We start from the raw sequence: 20734 nt of genomic DNA on the forward strand, positions 1-20734 counted from the left end.
TCGCTCTGTTCTTATGGAGGCTCCATACATTTGTAAGTGCAAGGGCTTGATCTGCGAGATTGTAAGCTGCTTTTCTTTTTGCACAACTAGATTAAGAGTAGTAGTGGAGTAACATTGGGCTCCCACTCAAGATCAGTCCGATGAGGTTGAGCCAGTCACTTGAGGTTGAGCCAGTCAGATGAGGTTGAGCTTGTTTATCAGCTCTACACTGCCGCCCAGTGGCAGCCTCTTTGAACTGCAACTGAACTGTTTTTTTGTTTTTTTTTTAAGCTTTTACATGACAGATCAGTCGTCAGTTGTATATCTCAGGGATTCATTTTTTATTTCAACTATTCAATAAAGTATATCAGTTACTTTAATTGTAGCTGAAATGTACTAAAAACTGATTGAGACTGTTTGGTGTGTGTGTGTGTGTGTGTGTGTGTGTGTGTGTGTGTGTGTGTGTGTGTGTGTGTGTGTTTCCAGGTTGTGCATTCTCATTGTCCAGACCCTCAGTCTCATGTTCAGGGAGATGGAGGTGGAGCCAGCCAGACTGAGCATGCTGACAGCCAATCAGTGAGTGGGATGGGCAATCAAGGGGCTTGTCACAACTTGTTCACGACTTTATATACAGTATAGGCGGGTATAAATGGATTAATAGTTATTTAATGGTACGACAACAACAGAACATTAATTCCTCAATTCCTTTTGTCTATTCATGAGTAAAATACCTCTGCTGTGTTGTTTTGATGTTGTTCCTGTAGGGGAGCGCTAACGGCGAGGCTACTGCTAGCGCTGGTGTGTGAGCCGGACCAGCAGGCCTCGGACTCAGCGGAGTGGGAGCAGAGCGCAAACAAACGCACAGGGGTGAGTGAGGAGGACTGTGGATGCCTCTCATTCGTCTTTTTATACATCCTCCTTTCCTTCCTCGGTCCTCATTCCCACTGATCTAGATAAAGAATGATGGGGCGGCAACAATGTGATATTCTATCCAGTGCTAGCTCGATGCTCGGAGCCTGGAGGACCGAGCATCGAGGATCGAGGACGGATGTTGAGAGAGCCATTTATTATTAATTTATCTGCTTTGTCAATATATTTGTGGTTGTATCATCTCGTTCAGATGCAGATCCTGCAGGCTGAGTATCTGGCTGTGGCTGCTGCTCTGCTCTTTGAGATCATAGTGCTTTGTCAAGAGGTAGGGAATCTCACTATTCCCACTATTACACACACACATAGACCCCGAAGCCATTTGTTTTGAGAATAACGGCTGGCTGATGAAGTTATTGGCTGGCTAGCCGGCTCAGCCAAAACCTAAATGGCTGCTGCAGCCGCCAAAATGTTCATGGCTGCAAATGGCTTAAGCTGCCACTTCATGTCTACAGATCAGTCTATGTTATACTGATTTACTAGATCTCAATATTTCCAAGCAATGCATGACTTTCTCCATATTTCTACAAAATGCAATACAATGTAATAAAAAAACCTCACCAGATTGTACTTTCACAAATTATGTACATATTTATTTAGTTACATGTATGCTACTACATTTTCATTATTAACTTTCAAGTAGCCTACAATGTGTTGTGTTTGGGCTAAATGTAATTAAGCTAAGTTGTATACAATAACTTGGCATTATCATGGATGAAGCTTATCATATTACACCTTGAAGGAGCAAGTGATGATCGTTTACCATTGAGCAGAAGGCCAGTGGAACTAAACATGCATTCTACCGGCACACTCCCTGGTGAAATGGAGAGGTAGCACCTGGCCATAGCGGACAGTATGGGGAAAGTATTGCTATGGGTTCGCCAAAAGTCCAGTGCTCCTTGGTCTCTTGTTCTCATGGCCAGAAAAGCATCTATCTCTTGGTCAAGGATACAATTTGAAGAATGAGCTTCTGCATCTTCTTGCGCCTCTGCTAACAATTCTAGTCGCAGGCGTTTTGCGCTGCCTCCCACATCGTGGTCACCATCCCCGCCAGAAGGGCCACCAGAACCACCATCCGTAGTCGTCTCATCTCCAACCCCAAACACAGTTGAACTGAATCTGAAAAGTGAAATATATGCATAAGGCAAATGCAAAATCAAACACATAAGAAAAGAAAGTATGTGGTTAGCAAGTACACTGAAATGTCAATGTCACCTGGAGGAGTTCAGTTTCTCATGGAGATTCTGCAGCAGTTCCCTGCTTTCATCCTTCGTCATAGCGATATCTCTGACAGCTGGATCAAACACTGCAGCGGCTCTAACCAGATCTGACATGGGGATTCGTTTGTCCATATTCTTCATTATTCGTTCTTTGATTCTCTTCATTAGTGGTGGATCTCTGGGAGTCACTGTACAGATTTTCTTGATTCGAGCCCTGATTAGTGGTATGGCACTCAGGTTTGGACTGACTTCACTTAAAATCAGTGTGAATTTCTCAAAGTCTTCCAAAAAGCTAACTAAGTTACCAAGTAGCTCGATGTCATCAGGAAGGGGGCATAACAAGGGCTTTCCTATCCTCTTCAGGATTTCAGTGACTTCTGTCTCCAAGCTGACGAGGCTTCTGATCATGTTCAGGACACTGTTCCAACGTGTTGGCACTGTGGTCTTCAGTGTTTTGTGTGTCTGTGGGCCCTGTTTTGAATTCTTAGTTCCCAGCTGCCAATCATCTGCATCATCCATCTCATCAATTGGATCATTGGAATCTGCATCAATTTCATGCTGCAGGTCTTGAATCTTGGCAAATGTGTCTGCTTCTTTCTGCTCCAACCTAAATTCCTCTATTAGATGTGCCTTGAAGTGCAGTGCACTGACAATGTCTTTGCATTGAGAAATTAAGACTTGCGCTTCAGGGATTTTCGTAAGAGTGTCTGTTATGAGTAAGTTGTGTAAACAGTGTGCTACACATGTTACTCTCTCATGGCCCAGTAACCGAGACAATTTAATCATATTTGCTGCCCCATCTGTTGTGTCAAAGAGCAACACATTTCTGTCATTGGGGAGGAATTCATCAAGTAATTCCCTTACAAACACTGTAAGGTTTTCTGATGTGTGACTTTCTACAGGTTTAACACAAAGTGTAAACAGAGGGAAATTCCAGTTTGCATCTACAGTGCAGATTCTCACACCAACATATGGGTATCGATGGTGTGCATCAGTCCAGCCATCTAACATTATAGTACCACTGACCATGTCTGCCAGTTGTTCTTTGACTTTGGACTTCAAACCCATGTAGACATCAGGCAGGGCTGTTGTTGCAAGGGCTCTACTGGTTGGCAAATTCAGATGGACATTTTTCTTGTTGAAAGCTTGGAAACCTTCCTTTTCTAATAATTCAAAAGGAAGCAGGTCTTGGCACAGCCACAACACGATGTCACGATTAACATCAAACTGGGAAGTAGCTGGGCTTCCTTTAGGCACAGTTTGGATCCAGTTAGTCAGTTTGCTCGATTGGTCTTTGAGAAATATTGCACTCTCCTTGTGTGCAGCTTTTGCATGAGCAAGGAAGTTTCCACTTGATGTTTTTTCTCCCAAGCTGTACACTTTTGATAGCATTCCATGATCTTTTTTCATTTCAGCTTCAAAGCAGAGTTTGCAGTAGAGTTTCTCATCAATGCGATTGTTGTTCACATACAGATCGCCCATATAAGTCCAAAAATGTGAACGAAGGCTACGAGCAGAATCAACACTGTGAGGCCTCCATGTTACACCAGAATCCTTAAGAAGATGTGTTCGTGGTGTGCTGATATATTTGTTAAGTCCGCGTCCTAAAAGAGAACAAAAATATCCATAAAACACTAGTCCTGAAACAATGGCATTCTAGTCCTGACAAAAAAAGGCATTCATACTTCCAAGAATGGTTGCACGAAACACCTAAAGTGAAGATTTATAGCTAGAACTAATCTACTTGAGCTATTTGCCAATATTAGCTATAGTGCTAGGCGCATTCAATTGGCACCGTAGTAGCCTAACATAAATGGGTCATTCCGCCGAATTAATGCCATTTATGTCCCCAGGGGATTATGTACATTTTAACACACAATTTTTACCCCAAAGCCACTTTTTATTGTTAACTAATGCACACTGCATACTAACTAGGTGCAAATTTCAGGTACATTGTTCAGAACATAGGACAAAAACACCATAAAACACTGAAAATCAGCCTTTTTGTGCTGTCCCCGATGCTAAAATCTTCATTTCACCATGCAATATTATTCCTAAAATCACTCTGAAATCTTCTTTTCTTTTTATTCTTATGTACATCTATGTCCCAACTATGTGTCTAACATGTATTTTTCATAACAAATTTATATATTTTTACTTAAAATACTAATTATAGGTGCGTCCCCAGGTTTTGACTCATTCCTGTTACCCCGACATATTTTCCCTCCTAAAAGCATTGGAGTATTCGACAAATCACATATTTAGTTGAAAATTAGATCATTAAGCCTTCTAAAGGCCAAAGGAAGGCCAAAAGTAAGTTCTTTAATTTTTATTTCTTGAATATCTTATGAAATTGTACATCTGAGAGACTCGGGTCAATCTAAAATCTCTTTCCTGTTACCGAAATTATTTTTTAAAGAAACCAATAACATCAAAAAATATTGAGTGATATTAAAGCATTAGTATGTGTTCAATGTCCTCATGAAGTTAGAATAGACATCAGGTGGCCATACTTAATTTATTTGCATATTATATGCAAAAAACTCATTGCTGTTACTCTCATTGCTGTTACTTTTACTAAGAATAATAGCACTGAAAGCCATACAAAAAATTAAAATAGTCCCTTGAGTTTGACCAAAACATTTTTTGAATACTTTCATTTGTGTGTTGATAGATTCTGTGAAAAAAAATCCTAAAAAAATAAGTTTATTTTTGGAGGTTTTCAACTAGCAAATGGCACTCATTCGGCGGAATGTCCCACATGTCCCTGCTGCTGTGTAAGAAATATATGCACACGTCTTAAACTTCACGGAATAACGTTTTGCATTGCATCTATTTATGACATACAATTCGCTGCCCAACTTCATAGTTAATTGAAGCACACATTGTTATTATATTATTTTGCCCAACGTTCGGCACATTTCATTTCAATGTACACTGAAGCATGCGTCGTGAACTAGCAACGCAGCAATCTGTAAACGGTGGAATAATATCGCAGTCAATATAAATCCCTCCGTTCCAAAATATTTGGTTCATATCATCAATCTTTAGTTCGGGAACTTCGGGTGTTTGTGCAACCAGGCCCTGAAGATTCAACAAAGGTTTGAGTATGCCTATGTAGGAATTAGCAAAGTATGTGAATGTGAAACGTGAGATTACATTTACCTTGCTTGCTTCTTTCCGCCATTTTCATCTGAGTGAGCACGATAAATAATCCACTAGAATCTATCTACGTGAGGTCCATCCATGAGTCCATCGCGTGGAAGACGTGCAGTTTTAATTGGTCGTCAATTCACTTTGAGTCTCGGTATCGTAGCAACCAGCACAGGACTGTGGTGATGAATCCAATGGGGGAAATTAGTTCTAGTCTATATCTCGTGTAGCAATCGCTCGTTATTTTTAATTATTTCGTATGTGTGTGTCTATATGATATCATTATTATTTGATGCAAATTCTAACCGGCTCAGCCAAAGTTTATCAGATGGCGGCTCAATTTGGCTTACGAAATTATTGGCTGGCTGCGGCTGAAATTCTAAATGGCGCAAATGGCGGCGCCTGGCGGCGGCTTCGGGGTCTACACACACACACACACACACACACGCACACACACACACACGCACACACACACACACACACACACACACATATTCTGTGCAAACAAACAAATGCATTGTATCATCAAGGAAAACTATTTTGTTGTTTTTATTCTCATTGTTGCACTGTTCTTTTTGTGTCCCTACAGGCTAGCCGTACACCAAGCATGGAACACTTCCTGACTGTTGGCTGGGTGTTGAAAACTCTAAAGCCTCAGCCCTCCACTGTAAGTGTAGTACTGTGTCTCTTCCCGTCTCTTTAAGTCTTTCTCTCTCAAATCCTAATGCGTGACCTCTCCTGATATATAACCATGCGTGTAGTACATGTCTCATCTTAAACGTGTTTGTCTTAGCTAATCCTGATCTCTGCTGTAAGACTGTCCGGCCTGCAGGATCAGTTGGGTAATATGGATTGATGTTAGCTCTGCAGGAGGAAAAACACTATACGCTCAGAATTACGTTTTACACAACCAGTTTACGCAACGATCCAACACACCAGTGCCAAATCCAAATCCAACCCACAGATTTCACCACACCTACAGCAATTATATACGTTTATAAATGTTATGGGCTTTGTCGTGTGGTATTTTTGGCACAATGATACCGACATATTGCCATCACATTGCATGTGTATCTACCAAGAGATACGGTATATTCGGAGTACCGGGGTACTTCTCTCTCTCTCTCTCTCTCTCTCTCTCTCTCTCTCTCTCTCTCTCTCTCTCATTCTCCATCTTTATTGCTTCTTACATTGACATAACATTGCATGTGCATCTACCGAGAGATAGGGTCTATTCTGATTACTTCTCTCTCTCTCTCTCTCTCTCTCTCTCTCTGTCCATCCATCTTTATTCTCTCTCTTTTCCACAGATCCACTTTGTGGGCTACCAGACCCATCAGGTGGTTCTGGCTCTGTCCAGTTCCCAGTCCACTCTGAGCCCGTCCCAGGCGGTCCTGCTCTACCAGCGCTGCCGGGTTCTGGTGGCCTGCCTTCAGTTCAGCCGCATCCTGAGCGAGTTCATCAGGGCCGAGTTCAGAGAGGAGTTCAGGTGAGACACTGGACACACACACATGCACACACACACACACACACACGCACACACACACACGCACACACGCACACACACACACACACACACACACACACACACACACACGCACACACGCACACACACACACACACACACACACACACACACACACACTGGATCCTTAAAAAACTGGAACCTTAAATATTTTTAAGTTAATAATGGACTTTTCTGGTGGAAGTACCATATCACATAATCCCATAATCATAATCCCTTTTTATTGTTTTCTTCCTCTTCTCCTCTTCTCCTTTCCTCTCCTTCTCATCACCTCATCGCCTCATCTCTCCTGTCCCCTTGTCTCTCCTCCTCTCCTCTCCTCTCCTCTCCTCTCATCTCTATTCTTCTTCTCCTCTACTCTCCTCCCCTCTTGTCACCTCTTCTCCTCTTGTCTCCTCTCCCCTCCTCTTCTCCTCTCCTCTCATCTCCTCCGCTCATTTCACATGCAGGTACTATGTAAAAGCTTCAGGGTTTGTGGAGAAGTTGCCTCCCCACTACCCCATCAGCCTACCAGCCCAGCGCCTTCTCTCACAGCTCCACTCATTGGTGCTTCGACAACCCTAAACTGAGCCCTGATTGGCTCAGCACCCACCTCAACACCACTGCTATTGGCTAACTGACTCCGGCCTGTAGTCACAAGCCACACCTCTTGTCTTTCATTCCAGGAATTCAGTGCATTCCAGTGTCCCGCAGTGACTACGACAGTGTGTGTGTGTGTGTGTGTGTGTGTGTGTGTGTGTGTGTGTGTGCGTGTGTGTGAGTGTTAGAGAACTCTGTCCCACACGTCCCACCTGAAGAACAATCACACATGTGCACATACGAGACATCTGCTTGGACTGCTGAACTGATGAAGAATGCACTATAATAATCAAATAATAATCAAACACAGACACACACAGATACACAGACACACATACACACACACACACACACACACACACACACACAGGCATGTGACATACAGTATAGAGCAAGAGGTTTGCACATTCCTTGACATCAGATCGGATGGCCTGTTTGTATTTCTATGCTTGTGAATGTACAATGTACATGAATGTCTTTGCAACTGTACTCTTATTACAGTAACATCAAAGTGTCTTCATTTGAGTGAATTTAGGCATATCTGTCAATTTGTTTGGTGTCTTACTACGTAAGCAGTGTGCATGCCTGCCCCCCATTTCTCAGCAGTGTGTGTGTGTGTGTGTGTGTGTGTGTGTGTGTGTGTGTGTGTGTGCGTGTGTGTGTGTGCGTGTGTGTGTGTGTGTGTGTGTGTGTGTGTGTGTGTGGCGCGCATGTGTGTGTGTGTGTGTGTGTGTGTGTGTGTGTGTGTGTGTGTGCACAAAGCAATTTTATTTTTATACTTGGCAATGTTGATGGAATCTATTCTCTGAGAGATTATGCAGAGATAATTGTTAGATGAAGGAGATGATTGAAATTCATGAAATCTGTTGCACTTAATCTATTTGTGGGTTTTAGTGTAGTTAAGTTATACTTTTCCGATAACACTACTGTCATTTAGTAAGGGTATAAGTTACCATTACAGTCAGCAGTGCTAATTCAGAATTGATGAGATGGTTCTCTCATGTTTGTGTGACTAACATGAAGATAAGTGTCCTAAATAACACATTTTATTTGTAATAGGGGAAATATAATACCTAAAAACATTGTCTAAAGTGCTTCCAAGTCATGTTTATCCTCATCTAGGAATGCACAATAAAACATGAACTAGAAATAATCTGTCAAACATGTTTCCAACTGTCCGTCCATAGTTCTGTGTTAGAACAGATGATAGGGGTATTTTGTGTTAAGCTCTGGAACTGCACTCATTAACTATTTATGTTATATCCTCAGACTAACAACGATGACCTATAGAACAATTTATATAGAACTAAGTGTTCATTAGAACTGAACCTCATCGACTGTTGGCTCTGTATTACCTGTGGCTGAATCCTGTTAATTTTGTAAAGTGTCTCTGATCGACTTGCTTCTCAGTCTCAAATAAATATACAGAACTTCATCATAACTAACTGGTTGTTTTATTTCTAATACATTGGTTGTTGTTTTTATTTGCATTACAAAGTTAAATGATAGAGATGCACACATGAACGAGATGCCACGAGGGTTGTGTGTAGGTCAGTGCAACTACCCAGGAGACATGTTAAATTCATTGTGCCGTAGGTAGAGAACTTCCGCCAATCAAACAACAAAGCCTGTTTACCGTTACACAACAGGAGGTAGGAGGACACAACAACAAAGCCTGTTTACTGTTACACAACAGGAAGTAGGAGTAGGACACAACAACAAATGGACCGCTGGCTAGCTGGCAGCACTCACAGAAGGGACATATGTTTATGTACCCGGGTCCCTGAACTGCAAAGGCCCTTACTGCAGTGTGCAACATGTACTGCCTGAAAACTGAATGCCTAACCAAAGAACCAAAGAACCAAAGCAACAAAAACAGAGTTGCGAGCAAAGCATCCTTAGTGTGTAAAGATCAACAGAGCAGCCTTTGTGAACATTTCAATGGGGCTATCAAGCAGGCACCTTCCTTCATCACTGTGTCATTGAATTAGGCACATGGCACTTCAAGGTGACTCACCAGTGGTGTCTGGTATAGGGTGACCAGACGTCCCAGTCCCCGTTTTTGGTTGCCTGCTGTCCCCAGGAAAATACAGAAAACAACCCATGTCCCCGTGTTTTGAAGATGAAACTTGTTTGTATTTCAACCAGATTAGTCAAACTGAAAATGTCCCTGTTTTTGCCACGTTTTGGGGGTTATATCCCCGGTTTTGGTCTCGGACATCTGGTCACCTTAGTCTGGATCCACCCACTCCACTCCACTCCACACTAATGATGGGCTCTCTGACAACAAGTTCTTTGGTCATTCCTCTTCATTGCTGTAGTCGTTAATGATAGGCTAATCAGCAACATCAGCAAGACAAAATGCAGGCCCTTGCGTGTTACAAATGAATAACAGAGAAACAGGAACCATTCCACATATCTCTGTGTCAGTTACAATATTACCCTTAGTAGTCTAGTCTGTGAGCCATTGGTGAAATGGGTGAAATCAAGAATAAATGTCCACATACTGGAGAAGCTCCCAATATTTAACTGGATTAGAAAAAATACAATATTTTGACCTGTAGGCTAGTGTGTAGCAGAGGAGACTAACCTTTTTGCCACCATGCTTGGAAATCTTATGGGATTCATAGGCTAATTATAGGTCTAGAAACCATAGCCTTATATTCTATAGGCCTATTTTTAAGCCATTCATAAGAATGTAGGCCTAGCTTTGACATGTTCCATTCATAATAGCCTAGTCTGTGCTAGGTAGGTTACAATGTTTGCAATGTTTCCTCTATCAATCTACAATTAAAACATTGTACAATTAGAAATAGCCTATTTATATTTTATGACACGTACATTTTCTACTTTCCATCCTTAGAGTAGGCTATCCCGTTTTTGAAGACAGAGGAACTTTCTCTCAAGCGGAACAGTATTCTGGGGACCATTTTTAAAGAAGGACCGGAAGAAGCGTGGGGTTACAGCGGGTTACAGAAGAGTTGTCCATCGCCGCTCTAAGCATGTAAGTGGTAGTAATAGTATGTCATTCATTGGTCTTGTGAACAGAAATGTCTTTAAAGTTGCAGCCATGTTATGTTAGATATTTGTACTGCATACTGAACGCATTAAATAGGTCATCGATGGCCGCATTTTATACAATTAGCCTTCGCAGCTAGTTGGCTAAAGGGTTGGGTTTGTCTGGCAACAGCCTTCACCCATTTGCACATGCTGATCAGGTCATCTAACAACAATTAATTCTCCTCTTCTTAATGTTTGTCTCATTTATCGAATGATTAATAGGTGAATGTGTCTGAATGATGAACTGCATAGGTTATTCTGTATCAGTTGCGAAATAAATTAGTTCTTTGCATTTATTTCAGTTTTTTGGTCACAGTATTAACGGCTAATATCAAAATGACAGGAGAATGATTGTTTAGGAGAATGATTGTTTTTCTTTATGTTTATAGTCTGGAGTCGTTAGAAGTCCGTCCTCACAAGAATGTTCCGAAGCGCATCAGTACAGGTGCGACCCCAAACAAACCACATAACCTTGGAATATCTTTCTGGCTATGCAGTGAAATTTGTCGAGTGCTAAACTTCTGTAAATTACCATCCATGTCTATTCCACACATTTTGAAGACGGCAGATAGTGAATGATCTATGACAACAAATCCATTTAATTATTTGAAATGCATAAATCTAAAATAAATGCAAAAAATGTAATGCCTCTTTTTGCTCTCGCCCTCTTTTGCAGATACTTAGACAGTTTGTCCGGCACAAGGCGACAGACGCTAGCTACGTATTAGAGCGATGTGAGTAGCCTACACATTTGATGTGCGTGTGACTGCACAATTAACATCATAAATCCCTTGAATTATTCTCATCTGCAAGTGGACCAGGACCACTATCAAATGTTAATCTGCCAGAAACCACTTAACAATCTTGCACAACAGAAACCAGCTTTCCAGCATTGAATTGAACTATTGTTGAAAAGTTGTGGAAAATGAAAGTTCTAAATAATGTCTGGGTTCATTGTATTCAACATGGAATTTTAGAACCTTACCTTGAAACGGAACAATGTAATTACTGCTTTGGCAACATTGTAACACTTACAGTCATGTGAATAAATTGAATGCTCCGCTCTTTCCTTTCTCTGTCAGCCATAAACAAGGTGCAGGTATTAGGGCGAGTGGGGCAGGATCCCATCATGAGACAGGTGGAGGGCCGGAACCCTGTCACCATCTTCTCCGTGGCGACAAACGAGGTGTGGCGCACTGGGGAAGGAGCAAACACAGAATCAGGCAAGAGATCAAAATAGTGATCATCCACTTGTTGCATAAGAGCGATATCGAGTACAAAGCCATTCGTCAAAATATGCATTTCTGCTGTGAAGTGCAATGCAGGTTTTTTTTTTTTTACGTCCAAAATATGATATTTCCTGAAAATGATTCCTCCAAAGCTGCAGTTTTGACACATGAAGTAGTCCAGTTTTTGGTCAGGGAGATTATGGTGTACTTCCATAACATGCCAATGGGTAAAATATATGTTCCATGTACGTGGTTTAGTGACAAATGTATAAGTAAGAATAAGTATACCTGGGGATAAGTATATATACTAAACCTGGGTAGTCTCAGAGTAAATGGTAAACCTCCTAATAGAAGACCTGTATGACTTCATTCACTTAACAAAACCAGAGACGGTTGAAAAAGTATTTAAGGATCTTTGACAAAACCATGCCATAGGGGCTCTTGTTGAGTTAATCACCAAACCACATACTTGGAATACCCCCAAGATGCATTAGTTATTTTCAGAAGAGTGTTTATTGTACTTTACTATTTAGAGTTATTATTGAGAGTATTTACTGTAATGTATTTTTCCTTATTAACAGTATTTATTGTGACCACGTTCCTTTTTTTTCTCTTCCAGCTGACGTCAGCCAGAAAACCACTTGGCATCGGGTCTCTGTGTTCAAGCCAGGCCTGAGAGATGTGGCCTACCAGTATGTGAGGAAAGGGTCAGTGTGTGCCTGAAGCTGTTGTTGTTGTTGTTGTTGTTGTTGTTGTTCTATTGCTTTTGTTAAGTCCGACGTCACGGGCCCAGCAGCTTTGTCATCATCACCTCCGTTTTAGTTAGTGTAAAACAAAATTTTAAACTTTAACAGAGTAATTACTGTAGCTGTGCAGCCAGATGATATATTCAAGGGCAATGTCCAGGCTTCTGTGAAAAATAGGATTTGATTAGGTTGAGGCGACAATTCAGTATGAAATGACGAAGGCTACTCAAAAAAAACTGTTTGTTTTACTGTCTATGGAGAAAAACAAGTTAGTCTGAAAGCCGTTGGACCCGGAAAGAGAGTTATTATCTCATAATTACATCATCACTTAATAAGCGAATACACACTTAGCATCTTGTTCTTGTCAAATATCTTTTATTATGGAAAGCAGCATTAAGTGTGAATGGTGATCAGATCACTTTAAGTGCTGATTGTGAACCTGTTCAATTCTGAGTACTTTCTGTAAAGAACATCATAACATATAAGGTTGCTAAATTCACTGTGGTACTTGAATTCACAATCCTCTGTGGAAAGACAGCTTTGAATGCTACTTGACAGTCGGCCTACTACAGTCTATAGCTAAAAGGGAACTGCAGGCTAACTGGTGTAATCCACTTTCAGTGACTTATGCTAAGCTAGGCTAATGGTCTAACCCACTTCCACTTCCAGTGAATTATGCTAAGCTAGGCTAACTGGTCTAACCCACTTGCTAATGGTGTCACAGAGCTTGTTGTGAAATTGTTTTTTTATTTGTATGTCAGTAATTGCCATGGACATAGACAATGTTTGTTACAGGTCTAAATAGGGTTCAGACCAAAGATTCGCGACGAGATGAGCTGCGACTTTCTAAAACTTGCAACTGCAATTAAACATGTTGAATGCTCTGCGACGGCTTGCAACTACGTGCAACACTTAATTCACACCGCTGCAACTCAGTCTCGTCGTGTCGGGAATCTTTGGTAGGAATTGGTCTTTAGACATTATTTTAGCAATAAACGCAAGTACGACCAGGAATACTTGGATTCACTTGAAATTGAGAACAGAATGGGACAGAAGCCCCAGGATGTGGTGTGCATTGAATTGCTGGCACATGAGAACATGAAACCATCAGAACTAAAATTCTGCGCTAAACAAATATATGGGAAATCGTGGGTTCCAAAGCCAGACCAGTTAAGAACTGTTGATATAAAGCACAGTGAGTTGCCTTGTGTATGAATTGTGCTATATAAATAAAATTGCCTTGCCTTGCTTTATCTAAACTCCAAATAAGCGAATTTTCCAAAAGTTGCCGTGTTCTTTTAACTGATTGATGAAGTCACCCCTCCTAAAAGTAGTTGGAAGGCTTCAAATGACCCAACCACATTTCCTGTTCTCCTGTTATTTCTGGTGTTGCGCTTGTCCCATACTGTCTTTTTGTGTGTGTGGTCTCAGGGCGCGTGTGTATGTGGAGGGCAAACTGGACTACGGAGAGTATGTGGACAAAGACAACGTCAGGCGCCAAGCCACCACTGTCATCGCAGGTAAGCTCCTCTGGCAAGTATGTGTGTGTGTGTGTGTGTAAGAGAGTGAGAGAGAGTGTGTCTATATAGATAGGTTTACATTGGTATGTAATTCATGGCAAGCTAACAAATAAAGAGTAAGAATGATTAGCGAAGGCATGTATACAGTAATTTCCTGTGTATTAGCGGCATTGTTTATAAGCCACAGATTAATACCATATCAATACCATACTAACTGCCCCTGTGTATTAACCTCATAGATGAAGAAATTGTGCAAAATCAATGTATAAGCTGCGGCTAATAGTTGGGAATTAACGGTAGCTTTGTGTGTGTGTGTGTGTGTGTGTGTGTGTGTGTGTGTGTGTGTGTGTGTGCGTACGTGTGCGTGTCCATGGAGACATGGCTTTTGTTTGTTTATGTTTTATTTACCCAAATGCACATTGTTGAACTCAACTATTTCTCTCTCTACCTCTCTCTCCCTCTCTCTCTCTCTCTCTCTCTCTCTTTACCTCTCTCTCTCTCTCTCTCCACAGACAACATTATCTTTTTAAGTGAAAAAGGAGACAGAACATGAAGTTAATCTCTTTGTCAGAAAGCTGTAAAGCATCAGAAGAAGCCCCCCCCCCCCCTCCTCATATTACAGTATGTTATTTTCTTGTAGGAGTTTAGTGCCTGGAGTCCTTGGAGCTGTGATGGTTTCAAGATTATGACTTTGACATGCCCCCTGTTCACCAACAGGGGGTGCCAATATACAGCACTTTGGCCTCGGAACACATCTGCCACAACATTAACACACCAAAGTATTGTTGGTTTGACCATATTTTGTTTGGATCATGTGAACAGGTCAGCACATAATAAGTTATAATGAGTTATAGCTTTTGTTAAAACTGTGGGAAATCAGTCCAACAAAAAGATATATTTTTTTCCCCTCTCTAATGTACTAGAATATCAAAATGCAGAAATGTGCTGCAGTAGGTCTCGAGAATCCTACAGTTTGTTTTTTGGGTAGCGATCCTCCATGAGGAACCAAATGCTTTCTAAAAGTCAAGTTAATATGCTGTGCTCATAGATGACAAAATAACAAACTGGCCAGATGTCCTCTTGAGTTATTCTCAGAATCTCTCGGTTTTGTTTCTCAGCCGTTGGTTTCAATACCTGTTGGGGGTTGTTTTACGTTGTTTTGCTTTTCATAGATGTGAATATGGACGTTCACTGAAATAGCAAAGACCGACTGCTTCTGCGAAATCTGATTTATATGGAAGCACTTTCATGTTAGACACAGTTTCTACTGACCATGTTAACCAAGTCCTTGTATGTATTATGTGAAATATATATCCCTTTTTTCAATTATATGTGGGTTCATGTGCCTTTTTTTCTTTAAGAGAATAGTTATTTAAGGTAACTTCATTTGATGCATGATGTGAACCTGATGACTTGATGTTTTTTTGTCACATGGACATGATAATGCATCAGTCTTAGGATGGACTTTTAGTCTCCACTCCAGTATGTATGTTTAGCATGTGCAACTGAAACTAAAACGAGTTTGGGTGGAGCACTTGCACTTTATTATTTTTTAGTGTTTGCATTCTCTTACATTCAGATTTACTTTTAAGTAGCTTATTTGAAGTAGTGAACCACTTCTGGAACCCTCTGTTTTGAAGGAGACTGTACAAGGCGGGCACTGTCAATTTGGTAGTCTTGTCTCAACTCAGTTTGCTGAAAGTTATGGATAAGTTCGTCCCTATTGGGCGTTCATGCTGTCAGTCAAATGATGCAAACTCGACCTTAACGTGATTGGTTCTTGAAGCGTTCAGTCAGCTGGACCATTTGTTTGCATTCGTTTTGAAAGCAGCAGGCTGATTCGTTTGCTTCCCAGAGAACGGGGACTACGAAGTGTAGCCAACATAATATAGTAACGCTATTGTTAATTTGCCTAAGATAATATTCACCTTAAACAACATTACATTGTGGGTGTGTACAGCTTAGTTGATTGTAGGCTATATTTGCGGCTGTCGCATTCTCTGAACTTAATGCTATTGGGTGGCTCCACCTAAAATAATTGCCTCTCACGACTACTCCCACCCATTCCCCGCCCCCAAATTCCTGCTAGTCTGAGACAGGGTATCACCTCAACTCAAGAAAACGGGAGAAAGTCCGTCGTTGGTTGCATACTACGAGTCAGAGAAAATAAACAAAGAAGCGTCGGGGTTAATCTCTTATTGCATCTCCAAACTAGTGACTGTCGTCTTCCTAGTGAGTCGTTTTGCTTTGTTGATGTAACGACAAGCCACCCGAGTCGTGTGTCGCAACTGACTACGCAGTGCAAAGACTGTTCAACTTATTAGGCTAATTCAACTTTTCGTTGACGGAAGGAAAAGTTGTTGCCGATTCCTGCTACATTTGATCACGCTGCGTTCTGGCAACATTGTAGCCTATCCGCTTTCCTTTTTTGCTCCATAGCCTACATTGATATCATCTGTTGAGAAAACGCAGGTTAGACAGTCGACTCCTAAGCAATCAACTGGTGAAGGCATGGAAATACTGGACAGCGCTGAACCGTTTTTACACTGGGATCGAAATCTCAGCGAATTGTCTGAACCGGGAGAAAATGACGGAGTTCTGTACAGCACTGTAAGTATTATTGTAACCGTAATCTGCATTTGCTTCTATGTCGTTTTGGTCATTATCGTTATTCATAGGCCTGATTTTCAGCATGACATTTTGTTTGTTTCTGCGGGTGTGAATTAATGTAGTATTTGCTATGAAAGGTCAGCTATCGTAATGCATTCGTTATCAATATATTGTTGTTCAGTGTCTTGACACTTGTTGCATGGGTGGCTATCACAGTAGAGATATTGAGCAAGAGTATAACGTTGTGGTCCGGCACGGAGTTCAGAGTCCCTTTAAATAATCTAAGTTTAAACGCCTTATACCTGCATACCTGAACAGCCTAATTGCCTCCCTGATGTGACGATGTGGGTTTCTGAAGAATGCACGACCCACATTTCGCGGTGCGGTTTGGCTGTTATTGCAAAAGACCTTATTCAGCAGATCACGACGAAGATAAAGTCGTGCAGCAGCAGCCTAACAATTCAGTTTCAGAGGTCCGTGAAGTGGCCTACACATGCGTCCCATCTGGAGGAGGTCTGTACTTTTCGACTGTACCCAAAAGTACTGTAGTTATGTAATGATAGGTCTGCGTTCAAACTCGAACACTCTGCAGACAGAACGGGGCCCCTTTATCTTGGAAGCATGGAGAAGGCTTTTTTTGGGGAAGGTGGTAGACCGTTTAAAGGGAAACTTGACTGCTTTTGTTTGCCTTTAAATGCTTAATGGAGCGCAAATAATTTTTAGACACTCCTCCCCACCCATTTCCTTTAGTGTAAAAGTTTAAGGGAAAGAAAAAAAGAGTTTATTTTTAACAGCTTTGAATTAAGACCCTCATCGCTCTACAATCAGAAATCAGGGCTGAAAGGATTTGAAGTGCTTTGCAGGAAAACGCTGACATTACTGGAGTTATAATGGCACATAAGGTTTCTCTTGTACGGCGCTTCTCAGTTGTTTTTTTTTTTTTCGCCTTGCTCTCTGACTGTACAGGGATGGAGAGGTTATTTTTTGACTGTATCATACAGTGGCCCTGTTGCCATTGCACAGGCCTTCCCACCGTAGATACGGTTGGCCTTCTTCCTAGTTCTCCCCCTGTTCAACACACACACACACACACACACACTTATGCACACACTACCACCAGACACTGCTCTCTGTGTGGACAGGGCAGTGTGTGAGGGACGCTTGCATCAACAGTGGCTAAAGTAAACCCTGTGCTGCACACACTCTCTCTCACACACACACACACACACACAGTGAGACTTACACACAGACCCAAGAGACATACTCGGTCACACACAGAAGACATATGCACACTCGGCGCACACACACACTGCGGGGTCCACAGGGGAGTGTGGCATGCCGGCTGAACTGAGCTCACTTTGTGCAGCTCCGAGATGCCTGGTATTCTCGGGTGGCACGGGAACAGAGACGGCTCTTTGTCCAGAGTCCGAGTCTCGCATTCTGCACCCCCACCCCACCCCACCACACCACATCACACCACCCCCCCCCCCTCTCCGTCTTCTCCTGACACTCCCACCTTTGCTTGAGACACACACACACACACACACACACACACAAATACTCTCTCATACTCTCTCACACATATCTCCCAACTTGATCCTCTCCCTAAACACACACACACACACACACACACACACACACACACACACACACACCTACATACACGCACACACCTACTTCGCATCCTCCAAAGGTTTGGGGCCTGGTCCTCTGCCCAACACACACACACACACATACACACACACACACACACACACACTTCTCCCCAGCTTTGGAGTTTGCTCCCCTCTCACTTTCCCTCTCATTCCCTAGGGTTTGTTGACACGGAATTCCTCACAACAATGCAAACTGTTTTCAGCTGCAGTGCTGGGGTCTCATACAACAACAACCCCCACATAGCTCTCACACACACACACACTCTTTCTCACACTTGCACATCTGCATACTCTCTCTTTCTCACACACAAACACACACACACACACACACACACACACACACACACACACACACACGCATATGCGCTTACTGTATACACACATACGTTCTTCCTTTCACACACACACGCATAGAACTAGTCTGACCAAGCTGACATCTTGTTCTCTTTAGTTTCCCATGGAAACAGTCATGCCAGTTTGAGGCATTGATGTGAGTGCCACTACACATTTGGGAATGAATTACTGTCCACCCAGCAATCTGATGGTAATATACTGCCCTTCAAGATTATGTTGAATCTTTCTTGGATATCTCAAATATGTTATCACTGTTGCTGATAGGTGATTATTCCAATCAGGTTGAAGGTCATAACAGGTAGTATACTGACTTTAAAGCAACAGTACACTTAATTAACTGTCGACACTTTTGAGGTATATTTTTGCAGGCAAGTAGTTCTGTTGCCATGTACAGATTCATCTTGATGGTATAAGAGGTCACGTGAAGGACAGATTAGCACCAGAGATGTGTATCTGTATGTGTGTGTGTGTGTGTGTGTGTGTGTGTGTGTGTAGGGGTGTAGTGGTAAAATAAGAAGTGGGTAAACTATGAATTCTGTGATCTCAGTGAGGTGGACTATCAGAGTTTTTGATGGCATTCAGAACGTGTTTTATGATGGTGGAGGTCTAAGGTTTATATCAATACCAGTGGTATTAAATGGTTCCTAGAGTGTTGATGAGTGCACCTATTGTGAATGTGGGTAATGCAGTGTGATTTTTCGATGTTAAAAGTTGCATAAGAAGTGGATAAACTATTTCTGAAATTTCAGAGGTGGATAAACTGCGTTTACATGCGTTTAGCCTCCACTACATCCCTGATTAACACGGATGTCATTCCCCTCTAACCGTTCAGGATTACACAGGAACATCCCTCTCACAGCTTTCATAGGTCGCTACTGAACACTTGATATTGAAAAGACATCAGTCAGCATGTTGGCAATCTTTTGTCTCCGTCTCTCAGAGTCTTTGTGATTTTCAATTTTAAGGTTTTTTTAGGTAGTTAGCTCGCTAGTTTCAAACCAAACCCCCTTTCTGCTTCTTTGAATATTTTTTTTTTAACCTTTAGTTGAAATGTCAAGTATGCTAGGCCCATTGCCGGCATTTAAAAAGACAATTTGTGCTTTTTTTAAGAACTGGGATGGTAAGCAAAGGTGTGTGTGTGTGTGTGTGTTGCCAGACAGGTTATATTTATCATCACTCAGGTATGTTTTTTGTTCTGGCACCCATCCTCTGCTGTCACGGTGCGTGGTTGAATAAAGCTTGCTCTGCTTTTTAAAGTCATACATAGTGTGCATTCTTCGGTGAAAAATTATCAGTCATCATTCCTGGAGTTCGGACCGTGATGTCGTAAATAGTGTTTTTAAAAAACGTGTGTACTATGTTTGGCTTATCATCACAACGATAAGGGGCCAGGGCACGACGGCTTGCATGTGGAACTTGACATGCTGGAGAGAAGAAAACAGTGTAGGCGTCATGGGCCTTTGCGCCGGCAATCCTCGAAGACAGTCCAGAAGGGTATGCTATGAGTCGAGATAAGTGCCGTGTGGAGGCGTGTGTATTGTGCCAGAGGTGTGTTCTGGCTCGACAAGCAGAGGTGAAAGTTTGTGGCATTGGTCTTGTAGCCGGACGTTTTGTTCACAGTATCAAAGGGAACTGACAGTTTGCAAAATTTTAAAAGTTCAAAGAAGGGGAAAAAAAGTCTGCTAGGAACCTTCGCCTTTGTTTATCAAATTTGCATGCATTCTAGCTTTGGGCTCAACATACCATGAATCTCAGTTTGTAGTATACAACACACTCTCTCACACACACACACACACACACACACACACACCAGGTCTCTCTGAGTTTCAGTGTCTGTCTCTGACTGAGAAGGAGATGAGGCAGAAAGTTGTAGGAAACTGTGAAAAAGTCCGTTCATGGTTCATTCTTCCCTTTTTGCTCCTCCTCCTATTGCTATCTGCTTAAACCATTAAGTTCATTGTGTGTGTGTGTGTGTGTGTCTGTGTGTGTGTGTGCGCGCACTAGCTAGCTGAATTGCATCACTTCAACAATTTTGTGGTCATGGCAGTGTCTTGTCATGTCCTTTCAAATTAGACAGGGAAGCTGGGACAGATATAGAGGGCCAGAGAGATAGTGAGCGGTTGATAGAGAGAGAGCGAGAGAGAGAGGAGGATAGATGGAAAGAGAGAGAGATGGAT

At 41.9% G+C, this 20734-nt stretch overlaps 3 protein-coding genes across 5 annotated transcripts in view; all 3 read left to right on the forward strand.

Annotated features, from left to right (window-relative positions):
• c17h12orf56 (chromosome 17 C12orf56 homolog) overlaps positions 1-7658 on the forward strand; it is a 27996-nt gene extending 20338 nt beyond the window's left edge. The window contains exons 9-14 of the mRNA XM_062517461.1: positions 466-555; positions 744-846; positions 1100-1174; positions 5869-5946; positions 6590-6768; positions 7254-7658. Coding sequence (XP_062373445.1) covers positions 466-555; positions 744-846; positions 1100-1174; positions 5869-5946; positions 6590-6768; positions 7254-7368 — 640 coding nt within the window. The 3' untranslated portion in view covers positions 7369-7658. The remainder of the gene's footprint in view (positions 1-465; positions 556-743; positions 847-1099; positions 1175-5868; positions 5947-6589; positions 6769-7253) is intronic.
• Positions 7659-10274: 2616 nt separating this feature from the next.
• Positions 10275-15267, forward strand: ssbp1 (single-stranded DNA binding protein 1). Of its 3 annotated transcripts, none has more exons than XM_062517725.1 (7): positions 10275-10387; positions 10833-10888; positions 11120-11177; positions 11526-11666; positions 12292-12379; positions 13850-13938; positions 14451-15267. In XM_062517725.1, the coding sequence occupies exons 2-7, from the start codon at positions 10865-10867 to the stop codon at positions 14489-14491; spliced, it is 441 nt and encodes a 146-aa protein (XP_062373709.1). In that variant the 5' UTR covers positions 10275-10387; positions 10833-10864; the 3' UTR covers positions 14492-15267. The 3 variants fall into 3 exon arrangements, with proteins under 3 accessions (XP_062373709.1, XP_062373711.1, XP_062373710.1); XM_062517727.1 differs by having other exon boundaries at positions 14579-15267; XM_062517726.1 differs by lacking the exon at positions 10275-10387 and adding an exon at positions 10533-10601.
• A 754-nt stretch (positions 15268-16021) lies between these two features.
• Positions 16022-20734, forward strand: part of creb3l2 (cAMP responsive element binding protein 3-like 2) — a 39686-nt gene continuing 34973 nt past the window's right edge. The window contains exon 1 of the mRNA XM_062517724.1: positions 16022-16548. Coding sequence (XP_062373708.1) covers positions 16450-16548 — 99 coding nt within the window. The 5' untranslated portion in view covers positions 16022-16449. The remainder of the gene's footprint in view (positions 16549-20734) is intronic.

The sequence above is a fragment of the Sardina pilchardus genome, chromosome 17 (genome assembly GCF_963854185.1).
Source record: "Sardina pilchardus chromosome 17, fSarPil1.1, whole genome shotgun sequence".
Taxonomy (NCBI): domain Eukaryota; kingdom Metazoa; phylum Chordata; class Actinopteri; order Clupeiformes; family Clupeidae; genus Sardina; species Sardina pilchardus.